Raw genomic sequence first — 20,434 nt, 5'->3', positions numbered from 1 at the left:
TTTAACCAGATTTCAGATGATACAAATTAAAAATGAAAATGCAGTTGAATAGTGATATTGTCAGAAACTTGTTTACAAAATATCTGTTCAAAAAACTTCCCGAAAATATTGAAGATTTCTTTTATTATTACGTTTATAATGTATTTCTTCTTTGCTAATGTATCATGGAAAATATCTGAAAGAATACAAAATGGTCACATTTACAATCAATAGTATTAACTAAGGTGAACTTATAAAATGTCTATAAGCATTAAGGGACACTTACTATGAGGGTATGGTAGACCTCAGCATTTATTTATAATGTTATAACAGCCTTTGTGCATGGACCAACCCTTCACATGAATTAGTGGACCTCTTTATAACAGGCGGTGTTTAAAAAACACACCCATATGTCACAGCATTCTCACTGTAACTCAAATATAGTTCTGATCCTATATCAAATGAATTCTGGATCGCTCACAAGCACCATTTTAACATACAGCTCTTGTAAGAAATTGGAATATTATTTGGGGTGGGTGACTTCCCATCTCAAGGAACAATCACAACCCCTTGTAAGGGTGGACCCCCAGTGTCATTAAATTACCTTTAGCTTAACCCCATGGTAGCTATGGCACAGGGCGGACAAGCTTAATTTAGGGCAATGTGTAAAGTATTTATGCAGTACCAAAACTATAATAAAGTCAAAATGCAATATAAAAAAGATCCCAAACCAAATTAGAAAGATAACGCAGAATGTAATAAACAACATGACACCAAAATAACAAACATCTAATAAGGGAATCTGGAGATATGAATTTTTAAATAGGAATAGCGCCATGTGCATAATGAGGCAATGATTGCCAATGGTCAGGGTAGGGCAGTACCTATGCACAATTTGAAGCTGACCACTATCTAGCTGGGTAGGATACACTAAGCAGGTCCATCCTGGTCAAAGATTTTGCTTTCTGACTTTAGTCCCTAATCCACCACAGAAGTACAGTTCTAAAGCCCCTCCGCAGGACCTAAGGAGAGACACTTAGAGACTCACAGGGTGTGAGGCAGGGTCCAGTCAAAGTCCAATTGTCACTCATCAGCTGGGCAGTAGAGCATGTAGCTAGTTGGACCATATGGCGTGAACAGGAGGTCAGCCTTATGGCATGAGGAACGCACTTCTTTATCCTGGGCATAAGAGGGAGCAGGCCCAGTCCTTTAGGGCATATCTCTCAGGTCACATACAGCAAGTATAGTCCACTTCTGCTCTTCCTCAGGTCTAGGAGTACACTGAACTAGTTTATCCCTGGCATGAGTTAAGGGGAGGGGGGTCATGATAACCTTGGGCTCTGAGGGCTGGGTGTGTGTTTGGGGAGTGGACTATGACAAGCCTAGTGTCTTCCCACATCTACCACTAAAATCCAGTTTGGGGCAGTCACTGAACCCACAATAAATCCTTAGACGGGAGTCTGGTAACAAAATTAGGTTTTTCAGAAACCAAACAGTAGATAAACATGAAATATTTTGGCTTCGTTTTTCCTCTTTCTTTCAAGTGTGCCACAGTGTTATGTATAAAAACCAAGCAGACCTCTGAAGTAGGATTTGACGTTAGAGCAGGATTTGATACTACGAAGTCAAATAGGGTGCTCACAGCCCCCTCTTCTAAGTCTGTCACATTTAGAGGCGTCACCTCTCTCCATTCAGGTCAGCATATTGCTATGTCTGGGAAACATTTCCCACCCTCTTCACGCCTATTGAGATGGTAATTACAGACTGGCAGAAGTGAGGGAGCAAATGCAAATTTAGCCTCCAGGAAATTCAGGCAGGGAACAGATAACTTTCTAAAAGTTACTTTGACTTAATAGTTATTAAAAATCCAACTTCACCTTTGAATTTTATATTTAGTAACTATGAAAAAGAGTTCTTCAATTATTTTCCCAGCTAGTCACATTCCCAGGATACAATATTAGGATTTTTAATCTGTATTCTCGTTTTCTACATAGAACAGCTAAGCCTGCCACAGCAAAAAATAGCTTTTGGGATCTATTCATGATAAGGAAATGTTAGCATTAAAACTCTACATGTCACACTTTGCTTTGTGGGTGAAAAGGCCTACATAGGGGTGACATTAATATTTAAAAGGGAGGTTTTGACGTGTCAAAAGGGTTTATTTTGACCGGTCCGACTGCAGAGTTTAAACTGCCACAGTTAGGGTACACTTTTATGCCTGAAGTCATGTTTTCACTATCACTATAGTGAAATGCATGACCGGTGCTGTAGTCTGTAAGATACATTTAACTTACAGGCCCTGGGTACATTTTGTACCATATACTATGGACATACATGTAAGTTAAATTTACTAATTAGAAATATGTCAGTTTGGCCAAGTTTAAAGGGGGAGCACAGACAGTTTACAACTGGTTAACATGGATAAAGTGTGCAGAGTTTTGAAAGCAGCAAAAATATAGGGCCAGCAAGAGGTGAGAATTCCAGGGTGTCATGCAGAAAAGGCGGATTTCTGACAGTGCTCAATTCTGATGAGTTCTGTTTTAATTTAACAGTGGCATATTTTCGAATTATAATATACTCTAAATTGGTTGCATACTATACTTATTTGGATATGGCAACTCAACAACAGAGTTTCTGTTATACAAGGGCGTTATTAAGTCTGGCGTTAGCAAAGACCTTTTGGTTTTGTTAACATTTTATCCATAATATACTTACATTTAGGAGCTTTCAAAGTTAGGCCTCTTCGTCCATTGGCCTGTTGTTGTGTCTTTCTTATTTTTGATCCTTTACTAGAACAAGCAGAATGGGGCAGTCGGCCAGCCAAGTTCATCTAATGTCACTGTGACTAAAGGTATTCTGCTCCTTCACAAGGAGCATATCCACACACAAAGAAGTTCCCTTCAATAACTAGGGTCTACTTTGGCAATGCGCTTTTTTTGGAAACAACAAATATTTTTGGATTTTACCTCATATTTTGTTTGTATTGGTAAAGGGCAAAGGCCCAGCAGCTCCCTCAACAATAACGTTTTACAAAAAGAAGGTGACCATGGGAAAACCAAAAGGCTGGCAGCTTATGCCAGACCTATTGCTTTGGCCAATGATTGAGGCGAGCACATCCAATAAATTATTGGAAAGCAATGAAATGGCTCACTGATCACTCTGCCCAAAGTGACTGCTATTGATTGGTGATTTTGACTGAAGCAAGATTTGGAACACCCATCTCTAAAAAGACACACAAGGTATGTGGGAAATTAGTGGCCATCAAATACCTTAAATATTCCTGTTTTCAGTTTCTATTTGTTGTAAATTCCAATGAGGTCTTTCTGTTTTTTTTATAACTTGATAAAACAAGTGGCTATCAGTGTTTACAGTTTTTCACCTTCTAAAAACACATGGGTTAGTGTTTTTCAGGTGCTTGCATACACTTTTGCTTGTATTATTGTTTCCTTACGGCACCGACGTTATATGAAGTATGCATACAGTGTACATGAGGCAGTAGTTATAGTTATACATAGTCTTTTTGCATCTAATATTGTTAAGCCATTCGTACCTACCCTTCTTCGCGTCCAATCACTTCCATCGCATGTGAGTACAATTTTGCCTCTGTCATTTGACTGGGTTTGTTGCCTCGAACTGGTGACTGCTGCCAGGCTCTCTGATATGACCAACTATAAGAATATCAAGGTAGTGTTATGTGTTCGTGATACGTTCTGTCAAATTAGTTTTGTGCGATGCTCATTGTGTTTTATGCCACTTAAAGGCCGACTTAAAGTGCTGAGGGAGACCGTAGAGAAGTAAGTAATAGGAGGAAAGTATTTGGAACCTTTAGTACAGAGAAGTAGGAACAGTAAACGTGTGTTTACTCCTCCTATTCCTTAGTTTAATAGATTTCTTACAATAATTGGCTTAAAGGAGCAGTTCCCTGTGCAGCACACTTCTCGAGCGAGCATAGCTAAACACAGACTGAAACATAACTGACTCACTTATGTTTCAGTGTGTGCATCGCTATGACTCACTTATGTTTCAGTGTAGGTATAGCTATGCTCGCTCAAGAAGTGTGCTTCACAGGGAACTGCTTCTTTGAGCCAATGCCAGACCTACTGAAACAACTAGGCTATTTTATGCAATGCACAACTAAAAAAATGACATCTCTAGGTGGCAGTGCTGGAAGTAGAATTGTGTGCTAGCAGCAGTGTAAACAGTGACGTAACAAGGGCCCCTGCAGTCCTTGCTGTTCGAGGGTGGGGTCCTCCGAGATTCAGGGGGCTCCCTCAACACAGTACCTTGGCCTGAGGGCTCCTGAGTGAGTCCAGGGGGGGCCCCCAAGTTTTGTTACACCAGTGAATACAAAGGTGGCAGAGTAATGAGAGGCGGAGTCACAAGGGGTGGTGTTAGGACGATCAGGGAATGCATGATATTTTTTACAAACGTAGCCCCTGAAGAATTTTTATAAGCTCAGCCCTTGAAAATAAATTAAAAAGTAGGAGCAGTGATGGTGTTCTGGCTTACTTTAGTGGCAGCCAACAGATGACCTATTATGATGGCTCAGTAGGGTGAGGAACATGTGACAGAGATCTGTATTGTACCCAGAAAGGTTTAGGTTATAGAACAAGTAATATAGCTTAGGTGGTTGATAGAATTGCTGGAAAGCAATGTGAGGGCATGATCTCTGTTGATAGGTTTGAATCATCATAAAATAGTTCAGATGATTAATGTCCCTTTTGCAGAACAATACGTGTAGATCACAGATTTATATTTTTGTGATAGTTAAGAGTCTTGATACTTTTGTTGCAAAAATCGTTGTGTAACCTGTAGCCACAAGTTATAATCCAGTTAGCTATGTGCCAGCCCCAAGCAGTTCCATACAACATTCAAGGCATATGTTTTGTGGGAACTTGTTGTAATAAACACTTATGATTAAATGTCATGAATATTAGTTTGTATTATTTCAGAAATTGATGTGTGACCTGCAGCTAGGAGTTGCACGTATCCTTCAAGGCATAAGTTTAAATCTTTGAAGAGTTTAACTCAATCTTTCTCTTCTGTAAGGTTTACAAAATGGTCCCTGTTGGGAAATAACCCAAATTAATACTTATAATCAAATGCCATGACAATCAGTTTGCATTGTGTGCTACGCAAACTATTAGCGTTAGCTGACAGGCATACCTGACATTTTTTAAGACTACACTTGGACCTTCATAGCTTAACAGATGCAGAGTTGGATAGAGTTGAGTTTATCTCTTGACAATTTATGAAGTCACAGGCTGTGCTTTTTTATTCCTCTGATCGAGGTACTGAATCTGATGTCAGAGAGTGAGTGTCCGGGTTATGTTGTTTGACCTCCAGCTGTTCACAGCAAGGCCACAATCTTGGATGTAAAGAATTCCAGCAGAACCAAGCTGGAAAGGAAAACAAGCCTTCAATGTCTCCTCCAAGCTATTTGTATGTGCAGCAAAGCCCACAGAACATATGCGCTGTTTGAGCATGTGCCCAATGAGGACATTATGCACTGGGACACAATACGGAGGATTCACTTAGTCATGACTGGAACCCATTTCTGGCTCAAGAATAGTGGCTGAAAATTCAATCTTGGATTTTTCTTATCCGGTGCATGCCATGTTAATCACTAATCAAACCCATACATCACACCTATACGATACATCCTTAACATCTTTTACATCTTTGTTTCAAACCATCTTCTATCAAGCTTAGACTTGTATCTCTATAGGGTGTTTCCTTACCCTTACCAATCAAAATGTTAAAGCTGCCATTCTGTTTTTGGGTAGCGGGAGCCAGCGAGAAGGAATGAAGACTACAGGTTGATGTACTTATCACCTCAATGTTGTTTGGAACATGCTCTCTTACTTGTAGCTCAAGCTATTGAACAGGTGCATAGTTTTACATTTTTATTGAAATCTATTTAGCGTTGAAAATTCACCATATTATTTATAAAGCATGGTCTCCTTCTATGAGAAACATGGCATATTTGTAAATTCACTTACATACCAAAACTCAATGCTTCTGAAAAGACAAATGGCAGTTTATTTAGGTGTTTCATTATTATGAATAGTTTTAAAGAATTTTATTTTCTCACTGCCCTTGGAACATTTAGCAGCAATAATAGATCAGATGCAATTTTCAGTGCAATTGTGAGCCCATAATTGCAAGTTCAATGGAACTTTTTGCCTTTGTAGCACACAACCTGAGTTGGGGTAGATCCCAGGACCAACACGGCATGTACAGGCAGAAGAATGAAAAGGCCGAGACTGCATTATGTTCAGATCTGCATACAAGAAAAACTTAACCCTCTGGCAGTTTGCACTTGCAGTGTGTTTGCTCCCTTAGTTGGCAAAGTAGGCCACCTGGTGTTTGACAGTCAGTGGAAATAGGTTTAAACCCATGTCCCTGATTTTCTATTGTTGGTTTTTGATCGTTATTTTCAGTTAAAACAGAAAAAAAACCTTTTATTAATTTAATACATTTCTTGAATGGGGCTTGCATGTTATCATTTTAGTAAACGTTTTAGTTGAAATACTCTATTTCATTCAAAAGATTTACTTATATTCAATTGGTACCTAGCACTAATTAATGAGACTAATCACTTTATCACTTGAAATTCACAGCCTCCAGAATCTAAGCTGTCCTGTGAAATTACCATACCACAGCCCGATTCAGTACTATGCCCTCATCATAACTGTGGTGTGTGTCTCATGGAAGTGCCTGCAAGCATAGAGGTAAGATTTCTTTCTAAACTCATCATTAGAGCAAACAGTGATTTGGAGCAAACAGCTCCTCTAAGTGCATTGATATTAATAATATAAATTAAACGGAGGAGCTTCTGTGGTTCCATGAGTAGGTGCAGCAGTAATACAGACTAAAAATAGACACTCCACAATAGATGGGAACAGCAGTGTTCATGCCTGGGCAATCCTTGCTCAGTGGCTTTTGGAATAAGTATGAGACTGCAAAAATCTGTCTCTTGAAGCTGTGAGTTTCACAGATTATCCCAAGAACAGCAGACCTTGCGAGAGACAGCACGGAGACTTTACAGAGTGTTCAGGGTAGTGCAAATTGCAGAGCAGACAAGAGAAGGCACCCCTTGCAGTGAAATTGCTCAAAGTGTAAAAAATTTAGTAAAGTTGTAAGCTTATTTCAAAATAGAAAAGCTCAAGTAAATATGGTAAATCTCTTTTCTACATTTAACCAGCTACAATTCAGTGCATAAAAGATTAACTGCACACAGCACAGAGGTTCAAAACGAGGCAAAATCTGGCTCTGTGTGGGAGGCAGGGGAGTGCATTGTTTGCAAGCCTGAACATTGTTCAAGCTTCAGAGTTGAAAAGCGTGCAACACAGAATGCTATACCAATACCATCTATTTCCACTGACTATATGGTACTTTAATTGCCACACAAAGTCAAGCTGCATGTCAGTATTTGCAAGGCTTACAACCGAGCCATCTAGAAAAACATTTTGTGGGGCGGATTACTCATAAACATTCCTGGATTTTTTTTTTAGGTTTTCTGAGGATTATTTTTATATAAACATATTTTATTTGGTTTTGACAAATGGAATAGAAATAAAGCAATATATTGTAAACAAAATAAAAGCTCCTCATGTTCTACCTCAATCCCAGTTCCTCCTTTCCCCCACCCACCACCCCACAATATCAATCCTCATTAGAAAACATAAAAGCCAACGTTGAGGACAACCCATATTACTCTCAGCATTTACCCCAAATTTACAATAATTTTTTTCAGACATCCCAAAGCAATATAAATCGGTTCCTCCTGCTTAGCACACCAGTCCATACCAGCTCGCCATTGCCTCAGCTTCGGTGGTTTGGGTTGTTTCCAAGACTGTGCTATGTCCCTTTTGACCACCAGGGCTGCTAGTCCAACCAGAGGCCTATCGCCCCAGGAAGCCCCAAAGTCATCCACTATATCCTGCAGTGCCACCTTTTGGGGTCAGTTGGATTGGGCTATTCAAGATGGCTGAGAGGGTAGAATGGATCTGGACCAATATTGAATAATCTTCTGGCATTCCCACACCATGTGAAAGAAGTCAGAAATAAAAGAACGGGGTGTAATATGAGGAAATATTGCGCTCACGGTGCCAATCTACCAGAGTAAATCGGGGAACCCCACTAGGGAAACACCCAACCCTCAGAGGTCAAATAACCTCATAACTCAGATAATGCACAATGGGGTGACCCTGTAAAATACATAGAACAAAGAAATATATAATTCATATGCACATGGTTGCATAAATCAGTCCATAATGCAACCTGTAGGTCTTGAAGTCAATTAGTACAGTAAATTTGATCAGTCCAAAGTTTATTGTGAATATGATTTCACATTGAATAGTCAGCAATCCAAAGCAATTTGTAATTCCGGTTTCCAGCCAACACGTGTTTCGTCTTTGGGAGTTATTAACATCCCTATACGACTTCTTCAGGGCTAGAAATCACAAATAACACACATGAGTTAAGACCAGTATGCTCAACCGTCAAATTAATACTAAATGTGTGTCAAAAGCCCAAAGGGAGGTAGAGAGTGAACATTGAAAAAACACCCAAACATGGTGAAATGAAATTCAATCACAAATGAAGCGATCCTCAAAAAACCAACACACCAATATCCTCAACCTTTATATGAATAAAAGATATTTATGTGCCATATATACGTGACAAATCATTAAACCCTTAGTTGATTTAACAAGCATGCAACCCATAGTGCTAAAAAGCCACCAAAAAATAAATATTCTAAAACACAATACCTTACAAATCCAATATCATTTAAACACTAGATAGTAGTGTCAGCTAATCCAAAACCGATATATTGCGATTTGAAATTTCTCCGACTGGAAGTTCAAAAACACTGTCAATGGAAGAGTAGATATAACTTAAAAATGTAGTTACCACATGTTAACCCCCAAACAACAGCAACTAATGGTAATAAATGTCCTCACAAGATCAGGAGTAAACCATCCAAGATAAGTGCCTGACCATATAGCTGCGAAAGCATTCATGACTTTTTATAATAATTATCACTTTTAGCACTATCACCAACAGCAAATATTAAAGTATGGTTAATTAAAAAGACACATAAACCCGGAAGTATACTTAAACTTCAGAGTTCATATGCGCGGTGCTAGCGCACTCGCTAGGCGTCCGGATACGGAGGCGCCGATATTTGTTTAATGGTGCTAATAATCAGAATAATAAGCGGTGAGTGTAAGTGCCGACTGGAGTAGGGGGCTTAGGCCTGGAAACCATGTGTCTTCCATTCGGAGAAATTTCAAATTGCAATATATCGGTTTTGGATTAGCTGACACTACTATCAAGTGTTTAAATGATATTGGATTTGTAAGGTATTGTGTTTTAGAATATTTATTTTTTGGTGGCTTTTTAGCACTATGGGTTGCATGCTTGTTAAATCAACTAAGGGTTTAATGATTTGTCACGTATATATGGCACATAAATATCTTTTATTCATATAAAGGTTGAGGATATTGGTGTGTTGGTTTTTTGAGGATCGCTTCATTTGTGATTGAATTTCATTTCACCATGTTTGGGTGTTTTTTCAATGTTCACTCTCTACCTCCCTTTGGGCTTTTGAAACACATTTAGTATTAATTTGACGGTTGAGCATACTGGTCTTAACTCGTGTGTGTTATTTGTGATTTCTAGCCCTGAAGAAGTCGTATAGGGATGTTAATAACTCCCAAAGACGTAACACGTGTTGGCTGGAAACCGGAATTACAAATTGCTTTGGATTGCTGACTATTCAATATGAAATCATATTCACAATAAACTTTGGACTGATAAAATTTACTGTACTAATTGACTTCAAGACCTACAGGTTGCATTATGGACTGATTTATGCAACCATGTGCATATGAATGATATATTTCTTTGTTCTATGTATTTTACAGGGTCACCCCATTGTGTATTACATGTGAAAGAAGTCTATTGTGGGAGAAGGGGTCTGCAAGGATACCTGAGTAACTCAGTCATTGGGGAGTCATGTAAGGCTGGTGTAGGTAGTACAATGGATCAAACGTAGGTGGGCCGAGATCGCTAGCTCTCTAGGAGCCATGCATGCTTCTCGCCACTCCGGATCCTCCAGCTCCTCAATCCATTTCTCACATTTCTGTCAGAGCTGCCTCAATGCCTCCTGGGTGTTACCCACAACAGCACAGTATAGTTGGGAAGTGCCCCCTTGCCTCAGCTTCCTCGTCAATAACCAAGCTTGCAGGGGGTTGAATTCTGGGAGTTCTTGTAGCCATTGCTGTAACATCCTAGGGGGTGACACACTTATAAGGATTTATGGAATTGAATATGAGAGAGTGAAAATTGGGTCTGAAGAGCGGCAGAGGAGCTCATGGTGTACCCATGCCACATGTCAATCTGTGTAGGGACCCCTATGAGATCCCAACATTGCAAACCTTCCAAACGTTCCGATCAGGCGTCCATCCCGGCCAGTGAAGCCTAGAGCCCTCTCCAAACCAAGAATATCACTCTAGGTATTTCCGGAAGAGTGAGATGAAGTGGTCGGCCATATAAAGAATGGATCACCCCATCGAGGCTGCTTAGCTCCTGCCGTTATGCCAGGTCATCCCATCCTTTCACTAGTCAGTTATTTATGATCGGTAGGTGGGATGCCCAATGGAAGAGGTGGATGATCACCACAGCAAGTTCCCCCTTCATAAACTGAGAGGCAACATTAACTCTGGGTGATGCGAGAAGGAAAGCTGCGGCAAAGAAAGGATCAAAACAGTCCCGCCACCTCATTGAACCAAACGTTGGGAATGTGGAGTGGGAAATATTGTAGGATGTATAGCAATCGGAGCAGTATCAACATTTTTATTAAAGCAACCCTATCCAAGATATTAATAGGGAGATTTTGCTATGCTGTTAGGCTGGTTGTGGTCCCCCTGGGCAACTTCAGGTAGAGTTGTAATGTGCATCCCTAAGCATTTAAAGCCGAGGTGAAAGATGGGGATGCCCGCCCTCCAGTCATTCATTGATCTGTCCCCTCACAGTGGAATAAGAAGAGATTTCTCATTATTTAGGCAAACCCTGGAGGCCTCTCAAAGAGCTGGAGAAGCTCAAGGGCACACAGGCCAGAGGGCGCTTGATCTGTGAGAGACAGGACATAATCTACATACAATGTGAATCTATCATCAGAGGCCCCAACCCATTGCCAACCCCTCATCTGTGAATCAGTTTGAATCAAACGTGCCAAGGGATCAATGGCCAAATCAAAAACGGGTGCCTCACCCAAGTGGAATCGCATGGGATAACACCCCATCTGGGCGGTTGGATGAGAGTACAGAAGAGATCTCATCGCCCGAAAACAGACCCCAAATTCTGAGGATGAGCACTGCACCATGGTAATCCCAATCAATTGTGTAAAGTGCTTTTCCAAAATCAACTAGTTGTAAGGGTACAGCTTCTTTGATTTCACCAGCACGGGCAAGGGCGATGTACAGACCTCGTATGCAGTGTCTAGTGCTGTGGCCTGGCATGAAGGCACATTGGTCTGGGTGCACAAGGAAACCAGGGAACAGATAACTGTCTAGAGCCTGGTCAACAGGATATTTGCGTAAATATTGATATCAACGTTGATCAGGGAGATGGGACAGTAAGACGCGCAATCTGTTGATGGTTGGTCAGTCTTAGCGATGATGACAGTAGTTGCCAGATCATGTTCTTAGGGGAAGGACCCCCTTTGTATGGCCTCTCAGTAAAGCCGGAGCTAGTGAGGGGCTACAATGTTGCAGACTTTGGAGTAATATTTAAGGGGAGTCCAGGATGGCGGTTAGGATTTTGTATTTAATGGTTGGTTCATTTGCTGAACCCGTTTCATGGAAAGAAAGGGGATATCTGCAAGCAAAGGTTGAGCACATTCAAGGGGAGGACGTTGCTGGCAGGCATAGAGCTGCTCTTAACAGGCAGCATATACTGTTGCAATGCCAGCTGTTGTAACTACGGATCCCAAAGCATCTTTCATGGCAGCGATAAATCGCAAACTAATATTTCTAGTCTCCAGCCAGTATAGAAGCACACTGCTTTTGTGTATATATGCATTGAGTGATCATGCACCAGCATCGGCAGGCCTTGTGGGAGACCAAGTGGCACAGTGCTGCTCTGTCTAGGTCAAGTTGCCGGATCAGCGCCTCAGTAGTGCAGACTGTGATCCCATTTATGCTGCTCGGTATATGGGTCTCCAAGTCTGCAATATCACGTTCCCTATCCCTCTCCTTGCTAGTTGTCCAAAGGGTATGGACATTTTGAACTGTCACTGTGTTAGTTTCAAAATCGGATCTAAACTTCCCAGCCAAGTGCTCAGCCAGTCTGTCCGTGCACATAGGATGTTTATGGGGAGTCAGGGATCCCAGTTGGAGAAATTGTGGGAAATGGTCTGATACAACATGGGGGAGCATGGAGGCTCCCGTCATGGCAGAAATGTTGACTGTAGGGAGAAGGACATGGTCAATGCAGAACATAGCTTGAGTAGAAGCCCAGGTATGGGTATAGGCTTTGTCTTGTGCATTCCAGACCCTCCAAGCATCTAAAAGTCCAAGGGAAGATGTCCAGAGGTTAAGGGATCAGCAGTGGGCTTGATGTTCTTGGGCGACAGGGCCAGAAACATCAAGAGCCAGGTCAGTTACAGTGTTAAAGTCTCCCCCACCTCGAGTCGAGAAACACGGCCCTCCACCTCCGTCACTCACCCCGGCACATTGCAGAGGTCTTGCCGCAGTAGGGCCACATCAATTCCGTCTTTCCCCAATTTTTGATTCCATGGCTTCATGAAGTATGTGATGTGCATCTAGAGACTCAGGGCATCAGAGGTAAGTCTTTTGTTAGCCCTGTGAGCACTTGTGACACCCTTGCTCTGGTCAGTGGCAGCACAAGCAGTCACGGTGAGATGTGCAGGGCAGCAACAGTGGACAAATGATCTGGGTCTCCAACACCACCAGACCTGCACTTTTTAGGCCATCCTCGCCATTCCGTGGTGAACTATGCTGCAGCTGCGGGGAGGGTCCAGACAAGCTATGGGTCCAGTGAGGGCTCCACCAATCCACACGCCTCACAAGCAGTGCGCTACCACCACTGTCAAAAATTGTGTAGGATCAGCAGTTCACATAGGAATACAGGTGCCAGAGGGCGAGGGAAGAGGGAAAACATCCAGCAATCTCACTGCCCAGAGGTCAATCTCTGTTATGGTGGATAGTGAAAAGATATAGCATCCTCATTCTCATAAGCAAAATCAGGAGGAAAAGGATCATAAGGAGGTCTCCCCTGTTTATGGCTGTAAGGCGGCACTCACCGGGAGCAGTGCAGGTCAGAGGTAGAAAGAGAAGTTCAGAAGAGTGATATTCCAGATCTTGGTAAATGGAGACAGAAGTTCTGGCATGCAGAGTAGCGCCTCCAGCACCACTGGGCAGCAACATGACCCACAGCTTCCAAGTGCCACCCAGGCACAGCCACAAAAGCAGAATGGTCTAAGGCAGGATCCAGAGGCGGGCAGCCCCACACTGCAGCGGCCCCACTCCAAGCCCAGCTGCTGCCACCCCGGGCCATCCACAGCTGCAGTTATGCAGAACAGGGCAGGCTGGTGTGGGAAGCTGGGTTGCGGGTCCCGGCAGAGCGCCAGCACAGCTCTAACGTGGGTGTTTGTATTTGTGCAGCCCCCCCCGGCACCACCCGGGCACAGTCCCACAGCCAGAGAAAGATAGGGCTGCGCAGGAGACAGGCGGCACCAACAGAAGTCAGCTGCCCTCCAAGAGCCTGACCGAAGGCCAGTGTCGAGGCCCCAGGCAGTCACAGGCCATTGCGGCGATGAGCGTGCACCATTGTAATTAGAGGCCGCATATGGAAGCAGATGGCCATGCGGAACACTGGCACCTTCCTCAAGTGCGATCGCCACTCATCTCCAGGGCCACCAGCAGCTACAGGTGTGCTGGGTGGGGCAGGACCAGTACAGGAGGCCCAGTCACATGCCTCTAAAAAGCACAGCATGGCCCCAATGTAGTTTCAGGTATCAGTGGGGTCCACGGACCCCTCAATGCCGCCTGGGTGCCGAAGACAAAGTCAGCTGCCCCTCAAGGACGCAATCAGCATCCAGCGTGTGACCCCCAGGATGCCACGGGTGGCGTCAATGTGTGTGCGATGTTAGATCTGGAGACTGTGGGAGGCTGCCATTTTGGGTGTTAGAGAGGCAGTGCAGCCCAGGACCATTATCTCCACTCTAGGGACCTCAGAGCAGTTATCTGGAAAGCCGCAGCCACCACAAGTTGTCAGAGGGTCAATTCTGACGACCACAGGCACATTAAAGGACCCAGGGTGATGGATTCGAGAAGAGTACTGAGGAGATCTGTGGAGCATTTTTAGGATGCTCCTCCACTATTGGCCGCACCCCCTGAGGAATTTTATTTACCATTTTCTAGGTATTAAATCTGAATGACTGCAGAAGTTATTCCAGAGACAGCTATATGATAAGAACTTTTGATACTATCACAGTCTGATCAAGTAATGTAACAGCAGAAGCACAAGCAGACAGTGGCTGTGCAAACATGTAGTGGACCTGTGTCTGGATCAATAACTCTCCTATCTTGTGGGCACTGTAATGTAATTGCAAAATTAGAAACAGCATCTTAAAGCTGTTAATGCAAAACCTTGTATCACGTGGTGTACATATGTCATATGCAGCCAATGACAAAAACTCACATGATCTCCACCTCTCAATGGGCGGTGTGTTTTCAGTCCTTGTGAAAACGTGTGCACTCCACACCTCCAATGTCGATGGAAGCAAGTGTGAGCACCTAATGTGTCTTGTTCGGCTTGCTCTGGCCAATCTTGTTTGGTCTTCTGTTTCTGAGTGTCCGGCATTCTCAGCAGTGTTCATGCCTGCAAGAGGGTGTGGTGATGGATGCTCACCGGTAGGTGGCGTTGTGAATATTCAGCTGCTCAGGCTTAGTATACTGCACATCTCAGGTTGGGCGGCTTTATTCTTTTTCACTTCCTGCCTGCCCTGCTGCTGTAGACGTGCCAGTAATAACTTCCTCTTGCTAGTGGTGCAAGTGATTCTAGGCATTCGCACTGGCTGCACCAGTTACTGTGGTGGTCGCTGAACAGACACCCAACTCAGCAGATGGGCCTCAGAGGGCAGTGAATGGCAGGGGGCAATTCAGAGAAGATGCGTCTTCTATTTAGTGTATAGCTCTGTTGTGAAGCAAGGTGGGTCTGGCACATTTATGGGTTCAGATCCTCTTCACCACTGTAGTGGAGCAGCTTTGGTATGTGGGAAGGACTGGAAGTGCAACAAGGATTAGAAGCAAACATCTGTATCGCTAGTATGTACTGGGCCTCGAGCCATCACACTTCCTTTATTTATTCCTTCAACCAAGCCTGGCCAGTGGGGGAGGCGAGCGGTGTTTGTGTGTGTGTGTGTTAATGCTGGCTGGCTCACTACACATGTTGACTGAGACATGCTTCATCATCTAGCTCTATACTTGTAAAATATTTATCATCCCATGAAGGCAAGGAGGCCAAGTTCCTTGAGAAATCAAGACAAAGAATATACCAGTACAACTGCCTCTTAGCTAGACAGGCTAGAGTCCCTGTGATCATGGCATACTTCTATTTACAGATTTGGTATGAAATTGACCTTGTTGCCCAGATATGTTATGGAAAAGTATATTTTATGCTCATCATAGGCTGAAAGGTGGTAGAGGATTACCTGCTGGTGACATGGGACCACATCAATAGTACTTCATGATCTGAGAACAACACATTATGTGGTAACCACCAGGCTTGAAGACTTCAGACTAAACTAGAAGGCCAAGAACAATGTCACCGATTCATCATTTAACATCATGAATCTGTCCAAACCCTCATTGGGGGAGATACTGAAGTAGTGCAAATCTGGTGTGGTCACTGTCAAATTGCTCAGTTCTATCAAACAGTAGCAATCAGACCCCTGTCCTACCAGTTGGTTAATGTATTTCAATCTTATAAACCTCATGCCAGATTCTTCTTTTCCTCACCCTCACATGCTAAGAGTAGACTTCTCAGAGGAAAAGAAAGCCTCTAAGTTCTAATTATTACCTGCCATCCAACTAAGATGTCATCCAGTGCTTAATTCCAGGGAATGCACAACACTCCAGTGGGATCAAAGGCTTTACCTCCTTCTGGCCCCCACTATCAATGGACCCAAACCAGGGTGTAGTCATGACTACATAACTTCAAACGTTATCACCTTCAGTGAATTGGTGTCTCAGCAGCATCAGAAAGAGTTGAAGGAACACATCATTTTAGTGAGTGTTGAATCAGTTTCAACCTCCAAAAGGGAGCTATTACATCTGTTATTTCTACTGTTAGTAGTTTATTTGTTCACAAATCAATAAAAAATAATTTGAAACGATTGATATACAATACTCAGTATCATCAAATATTCCAAAAATATATTTCATTCTCAACCCTTGAGCCTGCAATAAAAATCTAAGCAACTGTGTATTGGATAGACCTATTCAGAGTTTGGTGTAATATATGGCAATCTTCCTTACTGGCTCTAGTTCATTCCATTAAAAATGGGGTCGGGATAGGAAGACCAGATTCCTAAGATGGTGGATGAAACTAGGGAGCTACCACTTCAATTTCTCAAAATCCTGCCAATTCAAGTGTGACATACTTTTACAGATCTAACTGTGCCCCTTTAATGAAGCCCAGAGGATTCACTTGTGTCAAGAGTGTGCCTGGTGCCCGGATTATTGTTTTGACAGAGCAGGAAGTGGGAAGGCCTCCATGCATTGAGGCCCAATGGAGTGGCAACCCAAAAGTAGGTGGTAGAGGGGAGCAAGGGTGTATCACAAACTAACTTGGTCATTGCGGAAGAGCAATATCCAATCTGGGGAGACATGATTGAGGAGCACATGGCAAGAGGCTACAGTGGCACAAAGTTGCGCCTAACTTTCCTGTGACAGGCGGCAGAGAAGGAACCTCCGTGGTATCATCCATGGTGTCTGTATGCCAGGATGGCGTAGGAGCACATGATACAGGCTAAATGGTCGCCAAACAAGATATTGCTCAGAAGTTAGGAGCCGGAATACCTCCTCACTATTGAGACTGAAAATTAGGGTTGGGACAGAGCAGGTTACTGGAGAGTGAGATGTATAAGGGCAGGGGATGTATGAAGAAATTTGAAAAGATTTGGGGAACATGGGGCGAGAATACACGTAGCAGACTGTTATAAGGGAGACTCTGTGATGGGTGTTTTATCCAAAGGACTATGTCAGGGGCAATTGTACAAGTAGCAAAATTTGGTGGTAATCTAAAAAATACAATGTGGGTAGGTGTATGTCTGAGCAGTACAAGGGAGGGAGGGATAAGGATCGGAAGGGAGGAATTGTGGGCAGCATGGGCCGGACATGAAAAGTGTAAATTTCATGCTCAAAATAATAAAATAAATAAAAATAAAAACTTTATTGATCCAGGAATGGAAGTAGGAAAAACTAGTCTCCTGACAGGGTAATGGCACAGAAAAATACAAATCGAGAACCTACCTTGTAATGGTTAACACATAGAAATGCATATGCAGTTACACAAATTTACAAGAAGGGATTACTGGCTCTCTTGCAGTAAGAAACACCATAATTAATTATGTGTCCTGAAGGGGATAAAGACAATATTAGCTGCAAGTAAATCCAGTGTTGGTAGTTTCAAGTTGCACTAACCATGTGTTCAGTATCCAATGTAAACAATGCTCTTACCTCTCCATAAGAGACTACGGGCCAGATGTAGCAAGTCGGCAATTTGCGACTTCCAAATTGCGAGTCCCTGCGACTCGCAATTTGCAAGTCGCAAATTGCTATGCAGTATGGTGTCTCAGACACCGACTGCGACTCGCAATGGGGTCGCAATGACCCACCTCATGAATATTCATGAGGTGGGTCGCAAATTGCGGCCCCATTGCGAGTATAGGCACTCGCAAACATGGAGGCCTGCTGTCGTCAGCAGACCTCCATGTTTGCGACCTGCTTTTCAATAAAGCAGTTTTTTTTTTTAAGTGTAGCCCGTTTTCCTAACAGGAAAACGAGCTGCACTTAAAAAAAAACGAAACCTTTAGTTTCGGTTTTTTTTCAGGGGAGGGAGTGGTCCCTTGGACCACTCCCTGCCCTGAAAAAATATTTTGGGGTCCAGTCACAAACTGGAAGGGGTCCCTTAGGGACCCCTTCCAATTTGCGATTGGGTTACCATCCACTTGAAGTGGATGGTAACTGCGATGCCATTTGCGACCGCATATGCGGTCGCAAATGGTATTGCATCCCAATGCGACTCGCAAATAGGAAGGGAACACCCCTTCCTATTTGCGAGTCTGAAATGCATTTTGCGAGTCGGTAACGAGTCGCAAACGGCAAATTTTGCCGTTTGCGACTCGCTAAACGTTTGCTACATCTGGCCCCACATACACTAATATAGGAGGGCTAATGTTAGAAGAGGGTGTAAAGAATGGGATAAGACAGAATAACAGAGACTTGGGACTCCACACTATACCTCATCACTTCTGAGGTTAAGGACATCTGCAGATTCTAACGGATATCCACAAGATAAAGAGATGTCTTAAGAAACTTCTCATTAAAATACTAAATCTAACTTTAATTATAAATGGATATACCGTAGCTATATCTATTTGTAAGCAACTCATAGTTTTCAGGAATGCCAATTTCCTAAAAGTGCAAAGTACAAGGAAAAATAAATATTCCAGAAATACATGCACGCTAATGCTGCTCTCTAAATTTAGGATTCCTTGAATGAGAGGTGTGTGTAAAGGATAAATCCTATTAGATATGCAAGCTCTAGCAGGTGGGTGGTGAAGCTGTGTGGGTTTAGATTAAAGAGCCACGCTTGAATAGGGATTTGTTTGAGGCTTTTGGCAAACAAGAAATTCAGTCTTTGTGAGGGTTAGCTTAAGGAGGTTGGTTTACATCCAATATGGAATTAGTTCAAGGCCTGTTTGTCACTGGTCGAGGATTTGTATAGGGACAGTTGGGTTTGTGGGAGTTTTCTGCAGTTGATCTATACCTTTGCATTAATATTAGTTGTTATGTGAATAAATTCACAAATCTGCATTAACACAGACCTATTGCGATTAATACAAAAGCATTGTAATATATTTTAGTGTGTTTTTCTGTCTTAGGCTAACTAGTCATCAGTTAGACCGTCATCTTTGTTAAAATGGCTGCCAAATCATGACATTCAGTCTGTGTTTACATTTCTCTCTTGAAACCTCATGTGGCAAGAGGTGCACTGTTTATTTCTATGACATGTTTTTCTCAAAGGATTTGTTGGAGGAAGCCTTTAGCTACATTCCACTTCTCTTTCTGCTAGCACACTGCATTGCATTCATTCACAATTGTTTTCTGTTGTTTATATGACTGGTTTGTTCTGGCACCTCCGGGTGGCATTAGGTTAGGAGGGCGAATCAATATTTGTGTGGTGGATTAGTGCTAAGATGTAAAGGGTATGCAACATTTACAAAATATGAAATATGATTTGCATAATAATGCTCACACCAGACTGACATTGCAGTTTCCATGCATTTCCTATGCTGAAAATACCTATTAAAAACCCCTGAATTTGGACATGAGCCATATTTTTATCCTGAGCCCCTATAGATGCTGCCTGATTTTCTACTTATTTGTGGCATATTTGCAACTTAACCATGATTAGGAGTATAGGTGCTAACTTTTGCACCTGATAAATACCTATATGGGGTACAATATTTATCTGGTGTGATAAATAGCACCTATTATGAGTTTGTGGGGAATAGTATGCAGATTATGGTGTTTACCATGCCAAAATCTGCATAAAAAGGGACATACTGTATGCTTTCCCTTGTTAAATTTCAGCAGATTACACCTGTCGAAATTTAACAAAGATTGGGGTACTTAACACATCCAATTATCAGTGGCGGCCTTAAGGACAACCAAACTCATGATTTCAACCCGTATGTAAACTGGGGTTTACCCACAGGTCAGAATTAACAGACCTCAACGTAATCAGGCCCTTAGACTATTTACCACATTCTGCTCATTATTGCATTATTTCTATAACTCAGTGTGCTTATAGCAATTGACTTCTATGTACTTTGATAAGTTCAGTGCTGCATTTGCATTTCCTTTTTTCTGTATTACACTTTAAATTGCAATAAACCTTCATGTTTTTTCTCTAAATTTCTGATCTTAAACTCCCGTTTTGAGTCAGTCCTTTCTTATTGACTGCATTTTGAAGGGCTGTTTGAATCTTGTCTCTGGGGACACATTACCTCTCAGACATTGAGGTTACCAGTGTCCCTGACCCTACCTTCCAAAATTTGGGCCTGCGCCACTGTTATGAAGGTTATCTAAGCAAATAGCACACCCACAGATATCATCTGTGTATTGATGGA

At 42.5% G+C, this 20,434-nt stretch overlaps 1 protein-coding gene across 2 annotated transcripts in view; it reads left to right on the top strand.

Annotated features, from left to right (window-relative positions):
• Window positions 1–20,434, top strand: part of LOC138266085 (synergin gamma-like) — a 73,548-nt gene that overhangs the window by 47,842 nt on the left and 5,272 nt on the right. For both annotated transcript variants that reach the window (XM_069214455.1, XM_069214456.1), the window contains exon 5: window positions 6,603–6,713. In XM_069214455.1, coding sequence (XP_069070556.1) covers window positions 6,603–6,713 — 111 coding nt within the window. The remainder of the gene's footprint in view (window positions 1–6,602; window positions 6,714–20,434) is intronic.

This window comes from Pleurodeles waltl, chromosome 11 (genome assembly GCF_031143425.1).
Source record: "Pleurodeles waltl isolate 20211129_DDA chromosome 11, aPleWal1.hap1.20221129, whole genome shotgun sequence".
NCBI classification, from domain to species: Eukaryota; Metazoa; Chordata; class Amphibia; order Caudata; family Salamandridae; genus Pleurodeles; species Pleurodeles waltl.
This window is presented reverse-complemented; position numbering and strand designations above follow the sequence as displayed.